Source organism: Trichechus manatus, unplaced genomic scaffold (genome assembly GCF_000243295.1).
Source record: "Trichechus manatus latirostris isolate Lorelei unplaced genomic scaffold, TriManLat1.0 scaffold00187, whole genome shotgun sequence".
NCBI lineage: Eukaryota > Metazoa > Chordata > Mammalia > Sirenia > Trichechidae > Trichechus > Trichechus manatus.
Genome location: NW_004444123.1, coordinates 321261 through 348011, shown reverse-complemented (window position 1 = coordinate 348011; position 26751 = coordinate 321261). Strand labels below are relative to the sequence as shown.

Below are 26751 nucleotides of genomic sequence, written 5' to 3'. Positions count from 1 at the left end.
AGTGAACAGCATTCTCCCTGTGAGAGTTTTGCTACAGTGAGCTGTGTTTTGCTATAGTGTGAACATATTTACGTGAGTCAGTACGGTGGAAACTCTATTGCTAGGCAGAAGGAGAAGCCTGGACGTGGTGAAGCAAGAGGGTAGGGACTTTCCAAGCCATAGATTACATCGATGGCAGACTAAGGCCGCCCAGTCTTCACTCCTTTGCATCTTTCTCAGGCAGAAGACTATCAGATTTTCTTTGTTTGGTTCAAATTGCCTGAATAGGAAGTGCTATTTATAGACACTCAGGCTTTGACTGGACAACAGCTTAGAGCAAGAAACTTGCTAAAGGCATGGTGGCAACACGTGACCGTGCCAAGGACATTCAGGACTCGGGCAAACAGTGGTCTCAGGACATCATCACCTAATTTGAGTTTAATAGATCATCAAGAATACCTTTAAAGAAAGAAAGGAAAGTGCTATTTGTAGAAAGACGTTACGTATAGAGGTCTCTTTGCCCAGCAATCAGTCACAGTTACACAGTCCACATCTCAAAGCAATCAAAGCCCCCCAACCTCCAAATGCAGAGCCCAGAGGATTTGTCTCAATAAGTCACAGGCTGAAATGGTTTGGCTTTGGTCCTCGTAGCGCAGGGCTCTGCTGGTCATAGTGCAAAGGGGAGGGTACCTTTCACAGGATAGTGTTAAATAATTCGACCAAAAAACATGTCAGGATTCCCAGCAGTTTGCTACCACCTATTAGAAGTCAGCTTGCCTCACCTGTTTCTCATGCATGGCCAAAAATATGTGTTTATCAATGCGTTTTGCAAGACTTTGCCTCAGCCCCACTTCAGTGGTTGCTCTGCTATTGGAGCTACAGGTGAAGACTCTGTGACTTTTTGAAGCTATTTATCCATTTGCTCTAAATGAGTACCAGCATCTGATCTGAGGATCTTCTACATCTTTCTGCTTTACCACTTCTTCTCATGTCTTTATATTCTCTTTCTCTTTTCTTTTTTCTTCCTTCCTTCTTTCCCTTCCTTCCTTCCTTATATGTTTTTTAGCAAGTACTATGTAGTCCTATGACCATGACAATTCAAAGATATTAATAATAGTTAGCATTTATTAAGTGCGTAATATGTGTCACTACCACCAGTCTGTCAGTTTGTCCTACTGTGGTAGCTTGCATGTTGCTATGATGCTGGAAGCTATGCCACCAGGACTTCAAATACCAGCAGGGTCATTCAGGGTGGACATGTTTCAGCAAAGCTTCCAGACTAAGGCAGACTAGGAAGAACGGCCTGGCAATCTAATTCTGAAAATTAGCCAGCGAAAACCTTATGGATCACAACAGAACACTGTCCAACTCGTTTGCTTTGTACACGTCATCAGGAGAGATCAATTGCTGGAGAAGGACATCATGTTTGATGAAGTAGAGGGCCAGTGAGGGTGAGGGAGACCCTCAGTGAGGGTGAGATTGCCATGGTAGGATAGGTGCAAAGATGGACTGGAACACGTTGGCAGTTGTGAGGATGACGCACGACCAGGCACAGTTGTGTTCTGTTGTATATAAAGTCACCTGGAGTCAGAGTCGACCTGAAGGCAGCTAATAACAACAATGGTATGTGTCAGGTATTATTCTACCTGTGTGAATTCACACATTCCTCAGAACAACCCTGTAAGGAGATACTATTATTCCTGCTTTGAAAATGAGAAAAATAAAGCTCACAGAAGATAAATAACCAGTCCACCCACAAAGCTATTAAGTGGGGGGATTAAGATTCAAACCTACATAGTCTGATTCCAGAGTTGACTTTTTAATCACTATGCTACATTGCCAGCATAGTAACGATGATGATAATAATAGTAATAATAGCAATCATAATGATAGTCTGGTCTCTCCGTTCTTGGATGATATCACATCACTGGGGCTTGACCTCTGAGTTGCTTTCGTGCAGTGGGGATAGATTTTTGCTTACACTTCCAAACAGTCTTGCCAAATTTCCTTTGTGACCACTAGTATGAATTTGAAGGATGGTGAGTCAGTGTTAAGAGGGTAGCAAGCCTGTGACAATGAAATGAAATGAAGCTAATGGCTCATGAGGGAATTGAACCAGAGACCTTGCGTTCATTATCTCTCTCCCAGGGTAAACTACTTATAATTGTGTTTTGCTCTGTAAAATGGTTGAAAAGAAATTTAGCGCCTGGATATCTAATCTCCTCTCCTATAATATTTGAATTTTTCTTTAACATGTCTATGATATTATACATTTACTAATACTTATGGCTTTAAAGTGACACTATTTTTGTGGTTCTTTTTGACAAATGGAATTAACAACATCAGATGGCAATAAAGTGGTTAATTGTAAATAATCTCTGCGAGGACTTTGTTCTTCTTATGATACTTTAACAGATGTCATTGTCATTTAGGTATGGCGGCATGTACGAGTTATGTCTGCATGGAAGAAACTTAGGTCACATAAATATGTGGAATTAGAACACATTATAAAGGTTGTACTATAATTTTAGGGTGAGGGATAGATTGAGGGTTTATGCACTTCAAATAATAAAATATCTGCTACATTTTACAGAGAAGAAAACAAATCGAGACGCTGAGAAGTTGAATGACTTTGCCTGAGGTTGCTCAGCTAGCAAACGGGGTGGCTGGGCTTCTGATTTCTCATTCCCAATATTCAGTTATTTCCATTGTTCACTGTTTTATTTAATTGAGAAATCAGCAGGTATTGATTTGATGTCATACATTTGATTTTCATTTTTAAGTTAAATTTTTAAAGAAATAAAATCTTGAGTCCTTTTAAATTCTATGAAATACTAAAACACACTTTTTTTCATTGCACCTATAACCTACTCTTTACATTAGTATGTATGCCTGTGACTTACCTACATACACAAGTTTGTATTTCACCACTCCACGTCAAAAAAAGAAGGTATTAGATGGCTTAGCGTGGATCTTCTACTTCCTCGGTGTATATTGTTTTCTTAGATTGACCTGAGTATTGATTGGAGCCCTGGTGGTGCAGTGGTTAAGATCTTGGCTGCTAACCAAAAGGTTCGGCAGTTCAAATCCACCAGCCACTCCTTGGAAACATTATGGGGCAGTTCTGTTCTGTCCTATAGATTTGCAATGAGTCGGAATTGACTCAATGGCAATGGGTTTGATTTTTTTTGGTTTCACGTATTGATTATTTTGATTATTGATTCTGAATGGGACATTCCCTCTAACTAATAATAAAAGAACACTTTTGAAAAATGTTAAATCGATTGACATTCTATATTCATGGCCAAACTTACAGATATCAATCAATTTCTTCCCTAAATACTAACTGTGTTCACTAAACATGCCTTAAAAAAATGTACCATTTCAAACTCTGTAGGAAACAGCTTTTGAAATTGCAAAGTAAATGAATACTCACATTGAATCTATACTGTGGCCAATAAAACCAACTGTATGTAGGTCAATTTTTCACTGAATCATCAATTCATTTGAGACTGTATTCTCTCTACCCCTCACAAATGGTTAACTTTGTTGTCTATAGACATGACTATGATATTTTCCCTGTAAAGGAAATATATATTAAAATTTTATTTATGGAACCATCTCGATTTTTCAGTTATTCTCACTTACATGAATTAGAAAATTAGATTCTGTTTGGATGATGCAGTTTTTAATCTATTTATAACTGAATAAATAGTTTTATAAGTAAATGGACAGCTGTTTCATAGTTGTTAAAGAATTCAGTCTCATAACTTTGCATGCACTTATGTAATTTTTAAGGTTACAAACACCAAAACCAAACCCATTGCCATCGAGTTGATTCTGACTCATGGCAACCCTATAGGACAGAGTAGAACTGCCCCATAGAGTTTCCAAGGAATGGCTGGTGGATTGAACTGCTGACCTTTTGGTTAGCAGACAAGCTCTTAACAACTGTTCCACCAGGGCTCCAATTTTTAAGGCTAGTGACACACAAATTTACCTGACTCCTAGATAAATGATCCTCTCTGAAGCTGAGGAAGGTGTTTCTTTTTAAATTATATTTAAAGCAAATTAAATTGCTCTTTCATGTTTGATATGCCCTCACTTCATTCTTTCATTCATTCAAAAAATATTTGTTTATCACTTCTTATGTGCCAGTTGCTAAACATAATAGACCTGATAGCTGTCCTCCTGGAGCCATACTGCATGTCAATTTTCACAGAAATATGTTTTAAAATGAGAAAATTAGAGTACTTATCCATTCATTCTATTTTCTTTCAACACGTGTTGGACAGAGCATCTAATTTAACCTGACTTAGTCAGGGACGTCTTCACAGAGGAAGTAACATTTGGGATAGGTTTTGATGACAAGTGATATTTTGTCCAGTGAAGACACAGGCATTATTTCGGGTCAAAATGTATGCAGGTTTGTATATTGAAAGGGTCTGATGTATTTTAGGAATGAACGAAATTCTCTGATGTGCTAAATAATGCCTCAGGCTATTTTCATTAAAATTAAAATTGTGTCAGGTTTATTGACGTCCTAACAGAGTTCGTGTGTCAATATCATCACTGATATCAATCATGCTTTTGAAAATGCAGGCTGCTTAGTTGCTTCTTCCACTAACTCTTCTTCATATCCACTAAACTCAAAGTACAGGTGAGTATAACATCACACAATCAAGATTGTGAGAAACCTTTTATAGCATACAGTTCACTACATTCTCAAATTCTTTGTGGGAATGAATAAATAAGCAAACAAAAAACAATGCAATACTGTTTCCATTGTTTGAACCAGCATTGATACTAAGTACATTTTCTTTAAACTTCTAATTTGTTGTTTTTAAAAAGACAACAGGGGATTTTTTTTTTTATTGTAACAATGTATATAATACAACATTTGCCAATTCAACAATTTTCATAGTACAATTTAGTGACATCAGTTACATTAATCATGTTGTGCAATCATCACCAGTAATTGTTGCCAAGTTTCCCATCACCATAAACAGAAACTCACTGCTTCCCATACAATGGCTCCCCCTCTCCCCTCCCTCCCATGCCTGGTGACAACTAAAAATTGTGGTCTCTATATCTTTGCCTATTATAGATATTTCATATAAGTGAGAGCATGCAATATTCATCCACCTGTGATTGACTTAAATCACTCAGCATGTTTTCAAGCTTTGTCTCTGTGCTACAGAACATTCTTGCTTTTGAAATGGAAGAGTAATGCTCATCACACTGGAAGTTTTTATGTGATATTTTTTAGACTGTGAAAGTTGCATCTATTATGCTCCTGTTTTTATATGTACACTAGCAGAATGTCATACCTAAAATGATTTTGCTGTAATTTTCATCTTTGCTATACTGTCATCCGTTATTAGAAAGGAAAAAAACAAAATCAAACAAAAAAAATACATTTTTTTTTTAAGAAAATATTAGGCAAGAAACAAATAAATAAACTCCTGTGGCAAAATGCACCCTTCCAGAGTTAAAGGCTCATTTTTTCATGAGAGAAGTTTGAATATTATGACACTTAGGGGAAAAAAGTGGCATGTGGTAAATTCAGTGCACTAAAAAAAACAAAAAACAAAAAACTTCCAAATGAAGAATACCACTGTTGTTGTTGTTGTTAGGAGCCATTGAGTCAACTTCAACTCACAGTGACCTTATGTACAACAGAACAAAACAATGCTCGGTCTTGCACCATCCTCAAGATTGTGGCCATGTTTGAGTCCACTGTTGCAGCCACTGTGCCAATCTATATTGTTGAGGGTCTTCCTCTTTTTTGCTGACCCTCAACTTTACCAAGCATGATGTCCTACACCAGGGACTGGTCCCTCCTGATAACATGTCCAAAGTATGTGAGACGTAGTCTCGCCATCTGTCTTAGTCACCTAGTGCTGCTATAACAGAAATACCACAAGTGGATGGTTTTAATGAAGAGTTTACTTCCTCACAGTCAAAGTAGGCTAAAAGTCCAAATTCAGGGCATCAGCTCCAGGGGAAGGCTTTTCCTCTCTGTTGGCCTTCTCTTTGGTGTTCCCCCGGGCTAGGAGCCTCTGTGCGCAGGGACCCCGGTCCAAATGACATGCTCTGCTCCCAGCACTGCTTTCTTGATGGTATGAGGTCCCCAACTTTCTGCTTGCTTCCCTTTCCTTTTACCTCTTGGGAGATAAAAGGTGGTGCAGGCCACACCCCAGGGAAACTCCCTTTACACTGAATCAGGGATGTGACCTGGGTAAAGGTGGTTTTACAATCTTACCCTAATCCTCTTTAACATAAAATTACAATCACAAAATGGAGGCCAACCACACAATTCTGGGAATCATGGCCCAGCCAAACTGGTACACATGTTTTTTGGGGGACATAATTCAAACCATGACACCATCCTTGCTTCTAAGGAGCATTCTGACTGTACTTCTTCCAAGACAGATTCGTTTGTTCTTCTGGTAGTCCATGGTACGTTCAATATTCTTCACCAACACCGTAATTCAAAGGCGTCAGTTCTTCTTCAGTTTTCTTTATTAGATATTTTCATTAATTTTAAGTTAAGCACATTGCTATGGAATGGAAATGTTGACCAGAGTTGACCTTCATTCCTAGACTCAACTTTTATTCATGTTTTGACGTTAGTAAGAAAATAACAGAACCTACCTCATCTTGGCAACCATGGGAGAAAAGCCTTCCTTCCACTCAGCCTCTGTCTGTACAAAGCTAACTTCTTACCTCAATAGTTACTCTTTAAATATATTTGTACTATAGGGACACATGACTGTGACATAGAACTGCCCAGTCTCTCCATATTAGCAAAGCAGAAAGTGTTATCTGTGCACATTTAATCTCATTACATACAAGGAGCGCTGAGTTATATTATTTTGACCATTTTCCCCCCAGAAACTATGTCGTCCTTCAAGCCTTGAAATACTTTGATTTTAGTAGGTTTAAAAGCTGTATTAGAATATATGTCAGTAAGATTTAAACTTATGACATTTTTAGCTTAAACTTTTAAATTTAAAACAAAGAAATTCAACCCTACTTTAAAAATAGGATGAAAATTGAATGCTTTTCATTTACAGCATATTTTTGAGGAGTCATCTGCAAGTGACTACTCACAGTACCATTCTAAAGGAAATAGTTCTAGAAATGTATAAATAACTGCAAGGAATCCACGTTAGAACAGACATCACTTTATAAATTTAATGATAGCTGAGGTATTATAATCTCAAAGTCAATATTCCCTGTAAAATAGAAAAAAATACCCTATTATTTCTTATATCTTGTTCTTCCTTCTTTAAATCCAGAGCAAAAGGGGGACGTGCTGTAACTGTGTTCTCAGCGGTTTTTTTGATCGTTCAGGAGTCAAGGCAGCGTAAGGGGTTGAAAACTGTAAGGGCAGATTGATGCTTAGAATTAAGGAGGCCACTGCCCTCTTGTTAAACGCCGCCTGACTCACATCTGCAGCATCAGATAACAATGGCACGTTCACCAGATTTTCCAAGTGATGAAAATGCCAGGAAACCCGAAGTTATGGTTTCCCCAACAACCATAACTTGGCCACTTTGCACCGAATTATTAAGGAAGAGAAGTTAGAAACTGACAAGTCATATAAACCTACAGCTACACTGAGTCCGTGTCTATGCAGGCAGAGCAAAATTCAGTAATGAGGCCAGTGGCTGTGTAACTCAGTCAAAATCCACTGCTGGCCTAAGGTATCAAAAAGCAAAGTAGAAGTATTTTTGTTTGAATTGAATTATCTGGATAATTGATCTAATATTCTGCTCTGTACATGCAGATATAAAGGAAAAGTATAGCTACTAGAATGATCTGAATTTCAGAATATAATACATTTTAGATAAATTTGGTATGGTTTTCTACATATTATAAGCAAGTATGTAAGCAAAATAGACCACTTGACTAGGGAAACTGACTTCAATTTATATTTATTATGTCACAGACGGAGCCCTGGTGGCACAGTGGTTAAGTGTTCAGCAGCTAACCAAAAGGTTGGCAGTCTGAATCCACCAGCCGTTCCTTGAAAACCCTATGGGGCAGTTCTACTCTGTAGTATAGGGTTCTTATGAGTCACAAATATATTCATAGATGGGTGCCTAATGAATATTAAGTTCATTTTATTTTTTAAATCAAGAGAATTGCCACTAAAAAGCTGATTCTAGATGTAGCTATGGTGATGTCTAGTCGAGATGAGAAGAACCCCTTCAATGTTCCCTTTATTTATAGAGATGTAAGTTAGGAAGGCAATAAGGAATAGTATTGCCTGGGGAGAACTGAAAATTACATATTCCTCCAAAAGGCAGTAGAGTTTAGTTAAAAACCCCAAATCACAGGCAGCAAGACAAATACAGGCCAAAGGGTAGTGCCATTAAGGACCTGAAAACATGGGGAGTGGAGCTCCTTGGTGGTGCAAGCGGTTAAGGTGCTCACTGCTAACCAAAAGATTGGAGGTTTGAGTCTACACAGAGGCACCTTGGAAGAAAGGCCTGGTGATCTACTTTTGAAAAATCAGCCCTTGAAAACCCTATGGAGCACAGTTCTACTCTCAGCATTGGGTCATCATGAGTCACGGGCAACTCCACGGCAACTGGTTTGAACATGGAGTCTAGACTCATATGCAATGACCTGGGCTGACTGTGGCCTGGGGACAGACAGCTCAGCTTCTCTCCCCGCCTCTGCGATTGGAGAGCCTGGGATGATGCGCCTTGGTTACCGTGCAGGTGGGCAACAAAAGTCCCTGGCCAAACAAGACACCTTCTAACAGAAGAACTGTGCACAGAGAGCCCGCCAGTGGACGAATCACATTCCAGTTTCCTCTCAGATTTGTGAGAGGTCTTCCTTTGGCTGAAACGGCTCCTACATTTTTTTGGACTTATAAAGGGTAAGGAGCCCTGGTGGTGCAGTGGTTAAGAGCTCGGCTGCTAACCAAAAGGTCGGCAGTTCAAATCCACCAGCCGCTCCTTGGAAACCTTACGGGGCAGTTCTACTCTGTCCTCGAGGGTCACTGTGAGTCAGAATAGATTCAAAGCACCTAACAATTACAACAAAAACAAAAAGGTCAACAGTTAGAGAAAAATTCTCAAAATATGAAGTCTCCTGCTACCTTGAATATCAAAAAGAAACATGTACTTAATTTTTATCTAAACTAATTATGTGGGACATAGCAGTTACTTGAAAAAAAAATCCTTGCTTAGTTTTAGTGGAAAAAAAATATTCCCCTGACATTTAGCGTTCTGAAGCTAGTCAAAAGACCACTCAGCACACGTTTTTCTCTGCAGACTTCCATTCCACAGGCAGCTGCCATTGTATGCTTATGTCAACTTCTGTTTCAATTTAATTTGAAGGGATTTAACTTTCTTTCTTTAAATCTTAGATTTGGACCTCTCATTAAAAATCCTGAGAGAAATTACTAAAAATTGAATAATAATTTTGTGGCCTTGTTCATAATTGTTTCGTAATTTTTTGTTTCGTTTATGAACAAGGGAAATTAGTGCCTCATAGTGTGATTATGAGGATCAAATGACATGAAGTCCTTTAAGAGTTATAGAACTCTATGAACCAGACGGTTAACACACTTGGCTGATAACCGAAAGCTTGGGGGCTTGAGTTGACCCAGAGGGACCTCGGAAGAAAGGCCTGGCAATCTACTTCCAAAAAACCACCCATTGAAAATCATATAGAGCACAGTTCTACTTTAACACATATGAGGTTGCCCTGAGTTGGAATTGCCAAGTGGTTATAGACCAGAAAAGCAGGCTTCTCAGGCGACCTGCTACAAGTGTTATTACTATTAACACAGCTGCATTTTCCCAGACAAGAGCACCAAGTCCTCAGGGCACTCATGAAGCCCCAGTGCAGTACCTACACTGCAGGTCTGGGAGGTGGGAAGGTGGGCTGCCATCAATATTTTATCAGGGAAGTTGTTATTTGCACACACGCACCTCATATGCTGGAAAGAAAACATCGTGGCCTCTGACTAAACGATCTGAAATGAAGTTATAGATGGGAACACACACATAATTAATCTTCTGGGCTTATTCTTTGTTTCTGATGAACATTTGATGGTTAAAAATTGAATTCAGTAAACACTAAATAGTAAATTTCTATTTCTTTTTAGAAATTGCTGTATTTAAGGCACTTACTGGAGCCCTGGTACCACAGTGGCTAAGAGCTTGGCTGCTAACCAAATGGTTGGCAATTCGAATCCACCAGTCGCTCCTATGGGGCAGTTCTACTCTTAGGGTTCATAATTATAGAAAATTATTTTTCTCTACTAGTTTCCTAGGCAGTCAGTGACTCCATAGTTAACCTTGATGATAACACTTAATATGTATATAACACTCTGTATTTGTGTATGCATGTGTGTGTGCGTGTGTGTATGCATGTATGTGTGTGTGTGTATGCGTGTATGTGTGTGCGTGTGTGTGTATGCATGTATGTGTGTGTGTGTTTGCGTGTATGTGTGTGTGTGTGTGCATGCGTGCGTGCGTGCGTGCGTGTGTGTGTTTGTGTGTGTGTGTGTATCTAGTGCCTCCTCCACTAGACTGCGAGCTCTTTGAGGGCAAGCCTTCTGTTATATTCACCATTTGTTCCTTTTCACAGGGCTTTAGCATATATTAAGCAAAAACGAATTGCTGAAGAAGTAAATTTCTTCAGTTGAAGTGATAATCCTATAGGGACACTGAATTAAGCAAATAATGAATCAAAAATAGTTGAGAATAGTGTGGCACCCGTGACAATACAGATTGAATAATAAGGATCCACTAATAATTGACCCAACACCCGTCTATCAGTCTGTCACATTGTGGGGGCTTGCATGTTGCTGTTATGCTGGAAGCTATGCCACCAGTATTTCAAATACCAGCAGGGTCAACCGTGGTGGACAAGTTTCAGCAGAGCTTCCAGACTGAGACAGACTAGGAAGAAAGGTCTGGCAGTCTACTTATGAAAATTATCCAATGAAAACCTCATGGATCACAACAGAATATCATCCAATCTAGTGCTGGAAGATGAGTTCCCTAAGCAGGAAGGCACTCAAAATACGCAGTGGGTACAACAACAGACTCGAGCATAGCAGTGATCACAAAGACGGTGCCGGCCTGGGCAATGTTTTGTTCTGTTGTACATGGGGTTGCCATGAGTCAGAACCAACTTGAAGGCAACTGACAACAACTGAAAGAACAATAATTGACCATTTTTTACCTACAAAAGTGGTAATTTCATAAGGTTCACTCTAACGCTTGGTTAGATTTACAAGCTGCTTCTCTCTAAGTCTTTGGAACATCTATAGTGTTTTCCCACACAACACTTCCCAATGGACAGAAGAATTGTCCTTAGTTTAACCCATTTCCTCAAGAGAATAAAAATACACTTAATAACCTTAAGGCTTAGAGAAATTAAATTATCAATCTTTTATTGACTTAACATATTCTTTCATTCAACAAATATTTGAGTACCCTTAAGTACCAGGCACTGTACTAGACATTGAGGATACAAAAGTCACCAAGACAAAGCCCCTCTCATGGTGGGTGTAACAATATAATGGTGTGTTCAGACAAGCAGCCAGGCTAGTACATCACAATGATAATAACGTTAAGGAGCCCTGGTGGCACAATGTTTAAGCACTCAGCTGCTAACTGAAAGGTTGGTGGTTCAAACACATCCAGCAGCTCTGTGGGAGAAAGGCCTGGAGATCTGTTCCCATAAAGATGACAGCGTAGGAAACCTTATGGGGCAGTTCTACTCTGTCACATAGGATCGCTATGAATTGAAAACTGACTCAGCAGCACACAACAACAACAAGTTTATGTTAAGGGTGTGTTATGGAAATCAATAAAAGGGCACTTGATTCAGACTAGGAGAGAGTGGTCAAGGAAGGCTTCCTGGAAACAACTTCTAGGCTGAGATTTGAAGGATGATCTAGTCAGACAATAGGAAAAGTCAGCATGGGAAGAAGATGAGTGAGGGAGTATTGCTTGTTAGAGTTACTCAAAGTCATGCAAATGCAGTCTCAGGTAAGGGGGGCACACAGTCTCAGGTAAGGGAGACACACAGTCTCGGGTGAGGGAGAGGTGGGAGACAGGGTTAGAGGTGAAAGAGCGTTCAGAGAATAGCTACTCTGTGGTAGATCTAGAAAAATAGTTAACCTGATCAAAAAGTTATGGAAAAATTGTTGTTGTTAGGTTCCGTTGAGTTGGTTCTGACTCATAGCAACCCTGTGTACAACAGAACGAAACACTGCCCCATCCTGCACCATCCTCATGATCGTTGTTATGCCGGAGCCCATCTTGCAGCCACCGCATCAATCCATCTTGTTGAGGGTCTTCCTCTTTTTCACTGACCTTGTACTTTACCCGGCATGATGCCCTTCTTCAGAGACTGGTCCCTCCTGATAACATGTCCAAAGGATGTGAGATGAAGTCTCACCTTGCTTCTAAGGAACATTCTGGCTGTACTTCTTCCAAGATAGACTTGTTCATTCTTCTGCAGTCCATGACATATTTAGTATTCTGTGCTAATACCATAATTCAAAGGCATCAATTCTTCTTTGGTCTTCCTTATTCATTGTCTAGTATTTGCATGCATGTGAGATGATGGAAAATACCATGCCTTGGGTCAGGCACACCTTAGTCCTCAAAGTGACACCTTTGCTTTTCAACACTTGAAAGAGGTCTTTTGCAGCAGATTTGCCTAACGCAATACGTCGTTTGATTTCTTGACTGCTGCTTCCATGGGTGTTGACTGTGGATCCCAGTAAAATGAAATCCTTGACAACTTCAATCTTTTTTCTGATTGTCATGATGTTGCTTATTGGTCCAGTTGTGAGGATTTTTGTTTTCTTTAAATTGAGGTGTAACCCATACTGAGGGCTGTGGTCTTTGATCTTCATCAGTAAGTTCTTCAAGTGCTTTTCACTTTCAGCAAGGTTGGGTCATCTGCATATCACAGATTGTTAATAAGTCTTCCTCCAATCTTGAAGCCGTGCTCTTTTTCATATAGCCAGCTTCGCGGATTATTTGCTCAGCATACAGATTGAATAAGTATGGTGAAAGGATGCGACCCTGATGCACACCTTTCCTGATTTTAAACCACACAGTATGCCTTTGTTCTGTTTGAATGACTGTTTCCTGGTCTATGTACAGGTTCTAGTGGAAAAATAGGATGTTTGAAAATTTTTGATAAAACAATATTCATATTAAAAAAAATTGAATACGCTGCTTGGGACCATAAAGGATTTTAAGTCATGTAACCTCATCTAATATCCTCATTTTGTAGACAAAGGAAGTGAAGCCAGAGAAGTTAAGTGACTTGTCCAAGGTCACCGAGCTAGTTCTCTGGCACAGCATGAAGCAGAACTCCGATCCCCTAGCTCTGCCCTGCAGTAGTGTCTCTGATGTTGCCATTTGCCTGTCTCTTGATGTGTCTGAACTGTAGATTGAAGTCTTTCAAATCCCAAGCCTGTTTACTGAATAATTTTTGTGGACTGAATCAATGATTTACAATCAATGACTGCCCAGAAATAGTAAGCATTTTACTTGTATTCAGTAATTTTCCCACTTTTGTACATGTTGACTATTTCCAGATTCCTCTATTAAGTTTTCATGTCTGGACAGAGCTGTGACAAAGGCAATAGGTTAAGGCTTAAGCACATGAAAGTTCCACTTCAAAAGGCTTATTTTCAGCACGTAGTTAAGATGGCAAACATTAAAGGTGCTGACTGTAGCAGTCCCATGATTAACGCCACAGATAACAACCAAACGTGTTTTACTGCATAGCTGATAACATGCTCACACACTGAAGACGCTCAGAGACTTCGAACTACTCACCATACCTAAAACTAAATGCCAGCGTTTGTTTTTATAGTTTTGGTAATCTCACCTGCTAAGACTCTTATCTTCATAAAACCACTGAGTTCCTGAATAAATATTGTGCCACAGATTTAAATCTTCTGGGGGATTTGACGCAAGTGGCTGCTGGATTTTACGTCTCAGAAGCTCATATCTAAAGCAAAAGACAAGCAGGCACATCGGGATTATCTCAAGTAACGTTACAACCAAAATTCAGGTGGGTTTGTGGCGTGTGCGTGGTGTACGTGTGCAAACAGAGAAGATACCGTATGTGAATAACTACAAATTTTTTTTTTTCCAGATAAACATTTTTCTGATTCCAGTTTCCACTGAGTCAATTATTTGGACACAATCTGTTACCTTCCTATTCTACTATTAACAGCAGGAACTATAACATTTTAGGCTTTTTTTCTACGTGAGATTTGCCAACACTTTGTTGGCAGTTTCACACAAAGTTGAAACACAAAACGCTTATGAAGTTAATGATTTCCTCAGACTGCTACCATCTACGTTTTATAAACAATGATAATATTATCAGCTCCATGGTCTTGGCTAAGTTTGCAGTTCAGGCTTTCATAAAGCCATTTCGGAATCACAACTCTTTCCTTTCATCTCAGCTCTATCCCTGACCACACTCCTTACAAGTTTCCAAATACTAAAAATAATGTGCCAAAAAGACCCACAAAAAGCCGTTGGGTTAGTTTTGGAATTTTGAGACATAGTTGTGTACATGTATCGTTTGGAACATGTGCCAGGTTTGCCTAATATATAATAAAAATATGCTTTGACAGTCAAGGGAAGGTCTAGGTAGAGAATCCTTAGAGAGTCGGTGATTGCTGTTTTAAGGATTTTTCAGACCTTCACAGTATCATAACTTTTCCATCTTGGTGAACTTTCATGGTTCCGTATGAGTCAAGAGACACAAAATGAAATTTAATAAGAGTCACATGTGGGGGGACATTCAATAAGGAAATAGTCCTACATCGGTATGAGAGAGCACTTCTCCCTCCCTCCTCCCTGGAGAGATAAGACCACAGCAAAATCCAAAAGGAGAGTCCTTTCTCTTACCTCAAGTTAGGTCCATTTGGCTTGGACGGGGGCTGCCAAGAAATCCCAACATACGATTCACTTAGTGGGACCACGGCCAAAGGGCTAACATCCTGCGGGAGGGTGGGGTGGGTGGTAATCGAGGTAGGTAAGCTCTCTGTACACCCTCCTAAGTACCCATTGCCCCCTGAGCAAGCCACAATGGTGACAGAGTAGTTAGTGAAAGGAATCAGCTGAGTAATTATCTGAGTCAACACTGAGGAAGTAATATTGGTTACTGTGATATAAGGGTCAGGCATGCGGATCTCATAGCTAAGTATGTCTCCATTCTGGATGAGGGGGGGTAACCAGGTGACCTGAAATAAAAGAGAAACTTGGAATCAATGTGACGGTACAAGAACAGAGCAAGTCCAGTTCACGTGGCCTAGAATTTTGCTCTATTTTGCAGGGAAATCATTTTCTCAATGTCTCCTTTCTGCTCAGCCCCTTTGCACGAGACGGTAATGAAGGGTTTGGGATCAATTACCAGCACACCAGGAACTAATGAAATGCCGTTTCCTGGATTTGGCTCTGCGTCTTGATACTTTCTAGACTGTCAGACTAGGACACGCCGTAGTGATTCATCTCCACTGTGGGTGTTCTGAAGGACACAGAGCAAACACATGGAGGGAACTCACACGTCTCCACACATCAGTAGGGCAGTGGCAGAATTTGACAGCTTTCGTGTTTATAACTCAATTAAACGAAGCATCAGAACACCTCGCTTTGCATTGTTAGTGTGCATTCTAAATATGTCTCTATTTTCTCTTTCCTGCAGGAGGGCAAGAGGCATCCTTATTTGCATTTTCTGAGGATGCAAAATATTTGGTTCTTGAATCTCTCTTCTGCATAAGTGTAGCAAGTAAAACAATAAGAACACATTCCACTCTCAAAGATAAGAGATACATAGAGATCTTTTCAAGAAGCAAGCGAAGGATGATCTTGTTTAACTTATGGACTTCAGTATCCGGAAAAAAGAAAAAAATAGCATGTTTAATGGAATACCATAAGGACTACAGTTTCTTTTCTTTTCTGGCTAAATTTTGCAAGAGCATAGTGGTAATACACACGTTTTTGTGGAAGAAAAAGGATCCTAAAAAAAATGTGCCTAGACCATTAAAAAAATCACTAATTCATATCCCATCCTGGTTCCTCTCTTTTATTGTTACCTTCAAGTTTAGGATATGTATTTCATCTCCCAAATAGACTGTAAGGTTCTTGATAGCAGGGTCTAAACTGTATACACATCTAATGTCATGCACACAGGTGGAGTTCAGTAAGTAGTTGTAGACATGACCCATTAAATTATAAACATTTTCCCCTTAACATACAGTTATACTGAATCTTTAAAAAAAAAAGGATTTCTAAGAGGTGATAGATTGATATTTACATTTATAACTCTACACAAAATCAAAGTCAGAAACGAGTACTAGAAAAATTAGAGAAGGCTGACCCAAATTTTCTATATTCAGTCAGAGTAAAAGTGTCCTCCTGAAGGAATATAGCCTGAGATTCTCCAAAGAATATTCTTACTAAGGGTGGTGCAAACAGTTAAGCACTGAGCTAACTAACTGGAATGTTGGTGGTTCCAACCCACCCAGAGGCACCTCAGAAGAAAGGCCAGGCAATCTGCTTCCAAAAGGTCACAGGCATGAAAGTCCTATGGAGCACAGTTCTACGCTGCAACACATGGGGTCGTCATGAGTTTGAATTGACTCGATGGCAGTTTGGTTGTATCTGTAGTATACCCATTGCTGTCACGTCGATTCCAATTCATAGCAACCCTAGAGGGCCGTGTAGAACTGCCCCATGGGGTTTCCAAGGCTGTAATCTTATGGAAGCAGAGTGCTACATCTTTCTCCTGCGGAGCTGAGTGCTTAATCACCGCACCACCAGTGTAGTCTACCACCTCCTTACTTGTAGAACCAGAATATCCCGAGAGTTCAGTCAGAGCTTGGCAGGGCTTGAGAGGAGAACAAAGTGGGAGATGGTCTGCATTAGTCTTTGGCTAACAGTGGATTGATTTGGAACTTGGTACTGAGGCGTGAAAAAGCACTCAGAAAATAAAACTTGAATAAGATATCTACCCGAAGAGATTAAGAGATTTGATGAAATAATGCTTGAAACAATCATCTGAAGATCTAAAACACCCTTATGTTCTCTACTATAAATGTTTACATCCAGAAATGAGCTATTTTCCCCATTGAAAATGTGAGACTTAGAAAATATATCTTTTTGACAGTAGTGAGTCGGAAGACATGGTTCTGCTTCTACAGAAAATTTTAGAAGAATATATAAAACACCCTTTTATAACAAGGTGGAGAAGACAATGTCATTAAAATTGGTAGGCTAACAGAAATGGTATCTAAATTGATCACCTTCCTGAAAATATCCTGGAGCCATTATTAAAAATAAATGTGTCCAAGATTTGTAGAGAGCTTGTTAGCTAAATATTTTATTCCCTTCTTTCCTGTGCTTAAGAGCACGTTTGCTATGGTGGGGCCAGAATGTACGAGATTAAAACCTTCAGTCAGCGCCATTTCCCTGACTGTTCGTACAGCTATTGTACACAAAGGGGGTTTTGAAAAATGTGCGTCCCAGAAAATTCAGCTCAAAGAGCATGTTCTTAGCCTGAAGAAACAAGAATTATGTTCTCTAAAACAACGATTTCACATTTAAAACAGAATTGCAGTTTCTGGCTGGAAATAAAATGTTTATTTCAGAGATGCCTCGTCTATCATGATTTTTTTTTTTTTTTTAGTTGCGTGGTTCTTAATTGTTAACATTTTCATTTTCCTGTTTAGTTTTTATGCATTTTTCTGAAAAGAGGCTAGCTAGGGAGCTGGCTGGGTGCTTACAGAGCCAGTAACTTTTACCACCTCTTTCAGATCCTAGGAGAATGGCCTTCAGTAATTGAACAATCAAGGCTCCTTCAAAGATTCCTTTTTTAAGCAAAAATTTTAGCATGCAGCTTAGTTGATTTGCTTCAAACCTGAAAACAGTAGCATACATAATCAATCACTGTAATCTCTTTACTTCTTTCTTTAACTTCATCAAACTATACTTAAGAACTTTATTAATAAGAGTATTTATGAAGCTTGGTACAATGAGCTGAGGATAAATGCCTCTTATATTCTATGCCAGTTGAACTGTGTGACTTTGAATAAAACACTTTAAGTCTCTGGGCCTCTGATTCCTCATGTGTAAAATGAAGAGACAACTGCTACCCTGATTTCTAGATACACGATTGTGTAATTCTAAGACTCCTTGATCAATACAAAATATGAATGCACCACAAGGAAAGAGCAGGTGGAAATATTTGACTCTTATAGCAATTCCTTTCAACAGTAGACTCCCTGGTAAAGCTCCTTATACAGAATATATGTGCAGTAAATGTTTGTTAAAATAAAAGTAAAGTTCTCCTTCAAAACTGCCTCCCTTCCTTTTAAAAATGTTGATGTTAATTTTTTTAATTTCAAATGTTATATTTTTATTTTGCCATCAGTGAAAGAGTAAAAAGATATATAAAGGAATATTAATTATAGTCCCTCATCTCTTCCATTGCTCTTCATTGTCACCTCTGAAAGTGACAAAATAATAGCTTGGAATGTATTTTTCCATACTTTCTAGTATGATCATACAAACAAAGCAAACATAGCTACACATTTGTAAAGTCTCTCTCTTTCATTCTCTCTCTTTAAATTTTTTATATGACAGAGATTTATACCTCATTAAGCTGCAACTTGCTTTTCACACTTAACATATCATACCATATACTCTTGCACTTTCTGCTGTTGCATAATATTTCATTCATGGTTGGAAACAAATTATTCAGTTATCATCCTGTTGAAAGACATTCAGTTATTATCCTATTCACATGACTTTACTGCAAAAACAATACTTGAAAATGTAGGTATACATACCAATGTATTTATTTTGTATTCAGTAGATTGCCAATAATTGCTACACCAAAAGGTAAATGTATTTTTAATTCTAATCATTATTGGTAGGTTCCTTTTTGAAAAGTTTAGGCAATTTGCTTGATCACAAACAATGAAATCACGCATGATCTGTGTCTTCAAGAGCCCTTGAAATGATTACTCCTTTTAATTTTTGCCATTATTATTTACATATTTCCTTAATTAAGGTTCCTGAGTGGTGCAAACGGCTTATGCTCGGCTACTAACCTAAAGGTTGGCAGTTTGAACCTGCCAATTGGCAACAGGGAGGAAGGGCCTGGCAATCTGCTTCCATAGAGATTATAGACTAGAAAACCCAATGGTGCTCGGTTCTACTCTGTAACACACGGGATCGTCATGAGTCAGTATCAGCTTGATGGCAATGGGTTTGGGTGTCTTTATTTTTCTTCTTAATTAATTTGCATTTGCTTGACTTTTTGTGAGGTAAAATCTTTTCAAATGTTATTGATTATCTGTATAGCCTCTTATGTAAGTTGTTTATCCATATTTTATGCTTTATTTTCAATTGAGTAGTTTGTCTTTTTTATCAATTAGTAGAAGTTCTCTTTAGATTATGGGGAAATAACTTGTTGGTGATATGTGTTACACCTCTGCTTTCCCAATCTAGCTTTAGAATTTCACTTGTTTTATGGGGCGTGTGTCTCATGCCTTGCAAAAAAAATCAAATTATTTTCTAACTAGATATGCCTATCTTTTATTTTAAGGCTATTGAGATTCTTTGTTTCCTTTAGAAAGAGCTCCCTACCTTTAGATTATATTATTATTATTATTTTCTTCTAACTTTTCTATTTTAATATTTAAAGGTTTAATTTAATTGGAATTTAGTTATAATAGGCTGAAGGGATCCATTTTATTTTATTTTTTCATTCACATGGATTGCCAGTTATGTTAGTATCCTTTTGAAGCAAAGCTATCCTCTCTCAACGAAATAAAATGCCACTTCTACGAAAGCCAAGTTCCAGCATACACATGTATCTCTGTCTAAACTCTGTAGTCTGTGCCCGTCACCATTTGTTTATTGCATGCCGATTCCATACTACTGTAATTCAGAGGCTTTAGTGTAAGTTTAAGTATTAGGGAAGTTGTTGTCCCACTATTCTTTTCTTCCATAATTTACCAGAGTATTTTAGAATATTTAGTTTTCTCTTTACACTTTAAAATCATGTTATCCGGTTTGAAATAAAACAAATGAATCAATGTTATGTTTCTATGGTAAGTTTGAAAGGATTCACATTGTTATGGAATTAAGTTATTGTTATAGATTTAAGAATTGTTGTGGAATAAATTTTTCTATCTAGGAACATGGTATATTATCCATTTATTAGAGTGTAAAGAACTAGAGAAGAGTGTGCAGTCTGGGATGTACTGCCTGAGTGTGAATCCCAACCCTTAACTTCCTTTTTATGCGTGCGAAAGCTGGACACTGAATAACAAAGACCGAAGGAGAACTGCTGCTTTTGAATTACGGTGCTGGCGAAGAATATTGAGTACACCATGGACTGCCAAAAGAATGAACAAATCTATCCTGGAAGATGTACAGCCAGAATGCTCCTTAGAAGCAAGGATGGCAAGACTACGTCTCACATACTTTGGACACGTTATTAGGAGGGATCACCCTGGAGAAGGACGTCATGCTTGGTAAAGTAGAGGGTCAGTGAAAAAGAGGAAGACCCTCAACGAGATGGACTGACACAGTGGCTGCAACAATGGGCTCAAGCACAACAACGATTTTGAGGATGCAGGACAGGGCAGTGTCCCATTCTGTTGTACACGGGGTCGCTATGAATCAGAACTAACTCGACACCATCTAACAGCAACAACATTCCACTGCAATCCTGGGCACTTTACTTGCTCTCGCAATTTTCAGTTTTCCTGTCTGTGAAATGGGCGTAATAATAGCATCTATCTGATAGTTACTTGATGGTGTAAGGGTTAAATGAGAACCGTGACTGGAACATAACAGAACTCAATAAATATTCGTTGTCATTATTATTTTAGATCCTTTGGTAGGATTTTACAATTTTTTCTTCTTTGTGGTTTGAGTTAGGGTAGACAAGAAAGACTTCAAAAATTGAAAAAAATCATCCAGTATTTGTGAGAGTGATGATTCAGACTCAACCCTGTTTAGGTGCATTTACTATCCAACCTGCAAATGAGTAGTTTGCCAGAGCAGAGCTACGTGTGGATGTGGCTGCAGTTCCCACTGCTGATCCTCACGAAGCGCATACCTAGGCCGGTGGTTCCAGCCTCCTGAGCAGAGTGAGGACTGTGCCGCGTAAGCAGATCTCTGAACTGCAGGCCTGCTCACGCTCTCTCTTTGTGTGTGTGGGGGGGGTGGGGGTGGGGGGGCTGTGGCTGGAGACCCAGTTGTGCACACAGCTAAGCACTGGCTGCTAACCGAAAGGTTGGCGGTTCAACCCACCCAGCAGCTCCGTGGGAGAAAGACCTGGTGATCTGCTTCCATAAAGACTAATCCATTGCTGTCCAGCCAATTCCAACTCATAGTGATCCTGTACGACAGAGGAGAATTACCCCATAGGGTTTCCAAAGCCGTCAATCTTTACAGAAGCAGACTGCCACATCTTTCTCCTGCAGAGTGGCTAGTGGGTTCAAACTGCCAACCTTTTGTTTAGCAGCCAAGCACTTAAATATTGTGCCACCAGGGCTCCTCCATAAAGATTAAAAAACAAACAAACAGACCAAATCCTTCGCCGTCTAGTCAATTCCGACTCATAGAGACCCTACAGGACAGAGTAGAACTGCCCCACAGGGCTTCCAAGGAGTGGCTGGTGGATTTGAACTATTGATCTTTCAGTTAGCAGCCAAGCTCTTAATCAAGCCTAGAAAGCTCTATGGGGAAGTTCTACTCTGTCACATGGAGTCGCTATGAGTCAGAACAGACTCCAGGGAACGTAAAAACAAGGACAATGCGAGCGTGCGGGGCTGTGGGTGGGGGCATCAGTGTTCAGAAGCCAGTGCAATCACCAGAAAAGAAAAGGTTTACTGCATCACAGTTACCTAACTTAGATGTTTCTTCTTTATTTCTTACTAGTACTCAATTTTACTCAAGGCTTCAGTCTGGCAGTCTTATAAGTGGAATTTATCATATTTAAATGCGTTCTTCCTAATCTGATTTTCATTTGAATTTTTGTTACAAATGGCTGCTGAATTGTACAAACAATTTTACTACATTTATTGATAGAACATATGGGTTTTCTCCTTTCATCGGTTGAGGTAAGAAGTATGTTGACAGATTTCCTGGTGTTGAGCTGGAAGAAAACCAAATTTGTCCTGGTATATCATTATTTTGACATATTGCTTAATTCAATTCGCTAATTTTATTTAGATGTTTTGTATCTGCACTTACATCTGAAATTAGCCTATAGTTTTATTGAACTACCTTATTCCAGGTTCAGAATAGTGATTTCACCAACTTTATAAAATGGAATGAATTGTTGCGATTAAATACTACCCAAACGAGCATGGCTTTCGATTTTTCAAATGGCACAACTTCTTTGGCCTCATATATTATTTATTTTCCTGTAATCGAAAAAGATTTTCAGGAATATGATTTTTATCTATGTTGCTGTGCTCTCCATTTTTCTTTCTCAACGCTCGTATCTATGCCAAGTTATATCACATCTCTGTACTTACTAATGTGGTCCTTTGAGTTTGTTCTCTAGTTGGCTTAAGTATGTAGAGTTCCCTCGCTTTCTCAATTAGACTGTAAATTCTTACAAGCAGCATGCTGTAGTGACAAGAACATGTGACACAGAATGAGAAGAACTGGGTTAAACTACCAGCTCTATACCCTTTTTTATCCCCCATCCCATCAGCTGGTATTCCTTCTTCTCTTAACCTGACTTAATTTTTCCCCAAGTTGTGGCCACTTCCTAGCATGTTATACATTTATCTGTAATCCTCATGCGGGTAGGGCCTTTGTTTTGGTCCTTGTTATATGCCCAGTGCCCGAAAGAGGCACTCATAAAGATGTATTCATGCTCAGTAAATATAACTGAGATTATTGTTTTGTTGTTATTATAGGGGAGCCCTGGTAGCACAGTGGTTGAGAGCTCGGCTGCTAACCAAAAGGTTGGCAGGTCGAATCCACTAGCTGCTCCTTGGAAACCCTATAGGGCAGTTCTGCTCTGTCCTATAAGGTCACTATGAGTCGGAATCGAATCGATGGCAACGGGTTAATATTATTGACACTTTCCTTCATCCTAACACTTGAAACAACTTCCTGTAGTGAATGTTAAATAAATTTCTTAATCATTGCACTAATGACTGTCCTTTAGTTATTCCTCATAAATCTTTCACTTTTACAATTCTGACTCTTAAATCCTATATTTTACCAAGAGAAGTCAGTGTATTGCTGTCACATGCCTTGGCTCATCAGATAAGCTATGTCACTAGAAAGTGCACTTTGCAAAGTCTTAAGGACTTCCCGAACATAGCTTGAGCCAATGAGTTTAAAGCACAAGTAGGTCATGTTATTTTAATGTTATTGAAATATATACCCTGAGGTCCTAGATTCCGTTAATATTCGAGCTGATGCTCTCAGTTGATAACTTTTGATTTCTTAGCTATAGAAAACAAATTAACAAAAGGCATGAATATTTTGGAGTTATTACTAGTGTACACTGTCTACTTCTTTCAGGCACCTCCTTAGAGACTTAAATTCCTGACCTGGCTGAGGACCACAGGACTCGGGAGTGACTGGGAGCCCAGCTCTCCAGCCAAGTTACGCACATCCGAAATCTACTCTATAAGTAAGAAGCCATGTTATTTCATTCCCGGGGGGAGGTTTAAAAAAAAAAAAAAATCAAAAGAGGACATAAAGAAAAGACAAGACACATCCAGGCAACCTGTTGTGGATCATTCTGGTCCTGGTTTAGACATGCCGACTCAAGTAGAGTTGTGCATGAAGCTATTATTCTACTGAAGATATTTGTTCTTTTCCAGTTCTGCCACAATCAGCAATGCCTAGTTACTAAATTTTGTTCAGAAGAATCCAGAAAAATGTCTATTATGTAGCTTTGCCTTTGTGAAAGGACAGTGTTTGTCATGTTGCATCATATCGACTGGGGCTCCTGCCGTAGTTTTGCAAAATTCCCCCAGAATTAATAAAAAAAAAAGTCATTTCTAGAATGAGTAATAACCCTAGGTCTTTGTTTCCCCCCTTTACTTGGAATGAAGAGAAATTCTTAAGATTGCCTAAAATCATTAGTGGGCTAACATTCTAACCAGTTGGCTAAGTAGCTGGCTCTAACACATTCATACAATAAACACTGTACATCATGTCCTTAAAATTCATTTCCTTTTAGTGTTTCATCAAGAGAATTCTATATACTTTTGATATTTCTATAGTTCTGAGAAAAAGGTGCATTGCTTTGATCAGTTTCATATTACAACTAATTAATAGATATTTTTTAAAATAGCATTCGGCTTAGTAGCTTAACTAAAATTTCTTCAACAATTTATACTAGTTAGCTTCACCTAGTGTTCGTTTGGGTGGTGGGGCGAGAATACACAAAAGAGATCCAAATAATAATGTTAACAGATGAACTTTGCAGTTATGCAAATGTCTTTTGTTTTGTGCTCTGGTGAGCAAGCTACTGTACCAACGCTTTTGGCATTAGTACAAGACTGAATCCATGGAAGCATGCGTGTATTTACACAAAAGAGGCTTCTAAGCTACAAAACTCCCTCCTGTTTGGTTACACTAATTTCCCTTGAATGAAGTTTGTATGCAAGCCAGCACAATGGTAGTTATCCTGCCCTCTAGAGTTCCTTCCCAGTAGAATGAGGTGAATAATTGAACAGTCTCTAGATAGCCCAGCAATATGCTATTTTTATTTCTTTCCCTATAATTTGGATCCTTTGATCGTTAAAAGAAAATCAGGATATTGATAATTGGAACTTTTGTTACTATGCTAATCCATGCCTCAGCATTTTCCCATCTCTTCTCATTTTCTGATCTATTTAAATCTGACGTGGTGGTTAAGCTAAGCGTCCCATTGTGGCATTCAAAGTATTTCAGGTGTGGGAGGCAAATGGCAGCATCTCAACTATACAATTAAGGAGATACAGGGAGAAATGAAAAGCTGACACTGAATTCAAGATAGTTTGGGCCAAAGGCCAAAACCCAGTTTTTCTCCAATGAGTGCCTGAAACAGCAGAGGTGTGAGTTCTGTCAGTAGATGGCTCTGTTCAACACAGAGTGGATCTAGGTTAAATTCCAGAGTCTGCAAAGGAGACAAAACACTCACTGTCTTACCTTGGCTGCGTCGGGTCCTAGCACGTGCACCATGGGTGGCTGTACCCCAGCAGGCCGTGAGGGTCTCGTGGTGACTTCTGCCCAAGCACTGCCGTTCGTACCTCCATTGAAAGTGCTCATCAGTACCCGGTATTCATATTTTGTCCACGGGCTAAGAGCAGGACTGTTGTCGATAAACCTCATGGGATGATGTCTTGGGAGAGTCACCAGGGTAGTAACTTCTTCCTTCCCTTTGGCTCTTCTCTCAACTGTGAAGTTCTCCACTACACCATTGGGATGGGTGGGGTGTCGCCAAGATAAAATCACAGATGTCGGTGTATCCGAGAACAGCTCTGGACTGGGGATACCTTCTGGGGCGTCTGGGAGAGTCCATACAGTCTGAGACTCTGGTGAAAGGGAACATCCTTTTGAAGTACAGGCTTCTACTTGAAACTGGTAGGCGGTATATGGGCGCAGGTGAACCGCTATGTAAGTAGAGACATTTCCAGGAGTTTTCAAGTAGAGATGACCACGTTGGTAAAGGTTGTAGTGGGTAATAACCCCGTTGCACTTCAGAGGATGCTGCCAGGTGATCAACATCATTCTTGATTTCACATCTAGAAGAACTGGAGGGTCTATAGGTCCAGGTTCTACAAAATAGAATAAATCCAAGGAGTGATACCTCTTGGAAACTTCTAAGGAAACTTCCCACATCTCCTCAAAATAAAGCTGAGTGATAAGTCTCCTATGAAAACCAAACCAAACAAAACCAGCTGCAGTGGAGTTGATTCTGAGTCACAGCAACCCCATATATGCTGAGTAGAACTGTTCCGTAGGGTTTTCAAGGCTGTGACCTTTTGGAAGCACATCACCAGGCCTTTCTTCCAAGGCATCTCTGGGTGGGTTTGAACTGCCAACATTTTTGTTAGTAGTCAGTGCTTAACCTTTTGTGCCACCCAGGGACAACTCTCCTCTAAGGGTGTGAAAATGGACCCTTGGTAAAGGCCAATAGGTAATTAAATAAGTGGTGTGAAGGACCATGACTGCGTTTGCTCATAAACAGACTGGAAACACTTGTTGAATATCAGTGAACTGCAACTGGTGTTTTCCTTTCTGAGGTGGCTTATCAAAATCATTTTTTTAAATTAAACCTAATGGCTGAAAATATCTTGAGGACTGTTTTGAAACAAAGATATGAGTAGAGATATATACAAGAGCCCTGGTGGTGCAGTGGTTAAGAGATAAGGCTGCCAAACCAAATGGTGGAAAGTTCAAATCCACCAGCAGCTCCTTGGAATGGAAACCTTAGTGGTGTAGTGGTTAAGTGCTACAGCTGCTAACCAAAAGGCCAGCAGTTCGAATCTACCAGGTGCCCCTTAGAAACGCTATACGGCAGTTCTACCCTGTCCTATAGGGTCACTATGAGTCGGAATCAACTCAACGGCAATGGGTTTGGGATTTTTTTTTTGTATATACAAGAGGACAGTTGTAACCAGGGCTTCGAACCAATTTGTTCTAGTTCGAACCCTCGCTGAGAATGAGCATTTCTAACAAGTTCCCTGCTGAGAATTTGCATTTCCACTCC

General features: G+C 39.4%; 1 protein-coding gene across 1 annotated transcript in view; it reads right to left on the bottom strand.

Annotated features, from left to right (window-relative positions):
* The window catches only part of USH2A (usherin), a 551884-nt gene that overhangs the window by 267431 nt on the left and 257702 nt on the right, over window positions 1-26751 (bottom strand). The window contains exons 22-24 of the mRNA XM_012558807.1: window positions 25188-25816; window positions 14910-15244; window positions 13873-13995 (exon numbers count right to left, since the gene is read on the bottom strand). Coding sequence (XP_012414261.1) covers window positions 13873-13995; window positions 14910-15244; window positions 25188-25816 — 1087 coding nt within the window. The remainder of the gene's footprint in view (window positions 1-13872; window positions 13996-14909; window positions 15245-25187; window positions 25817-26751) is intronic.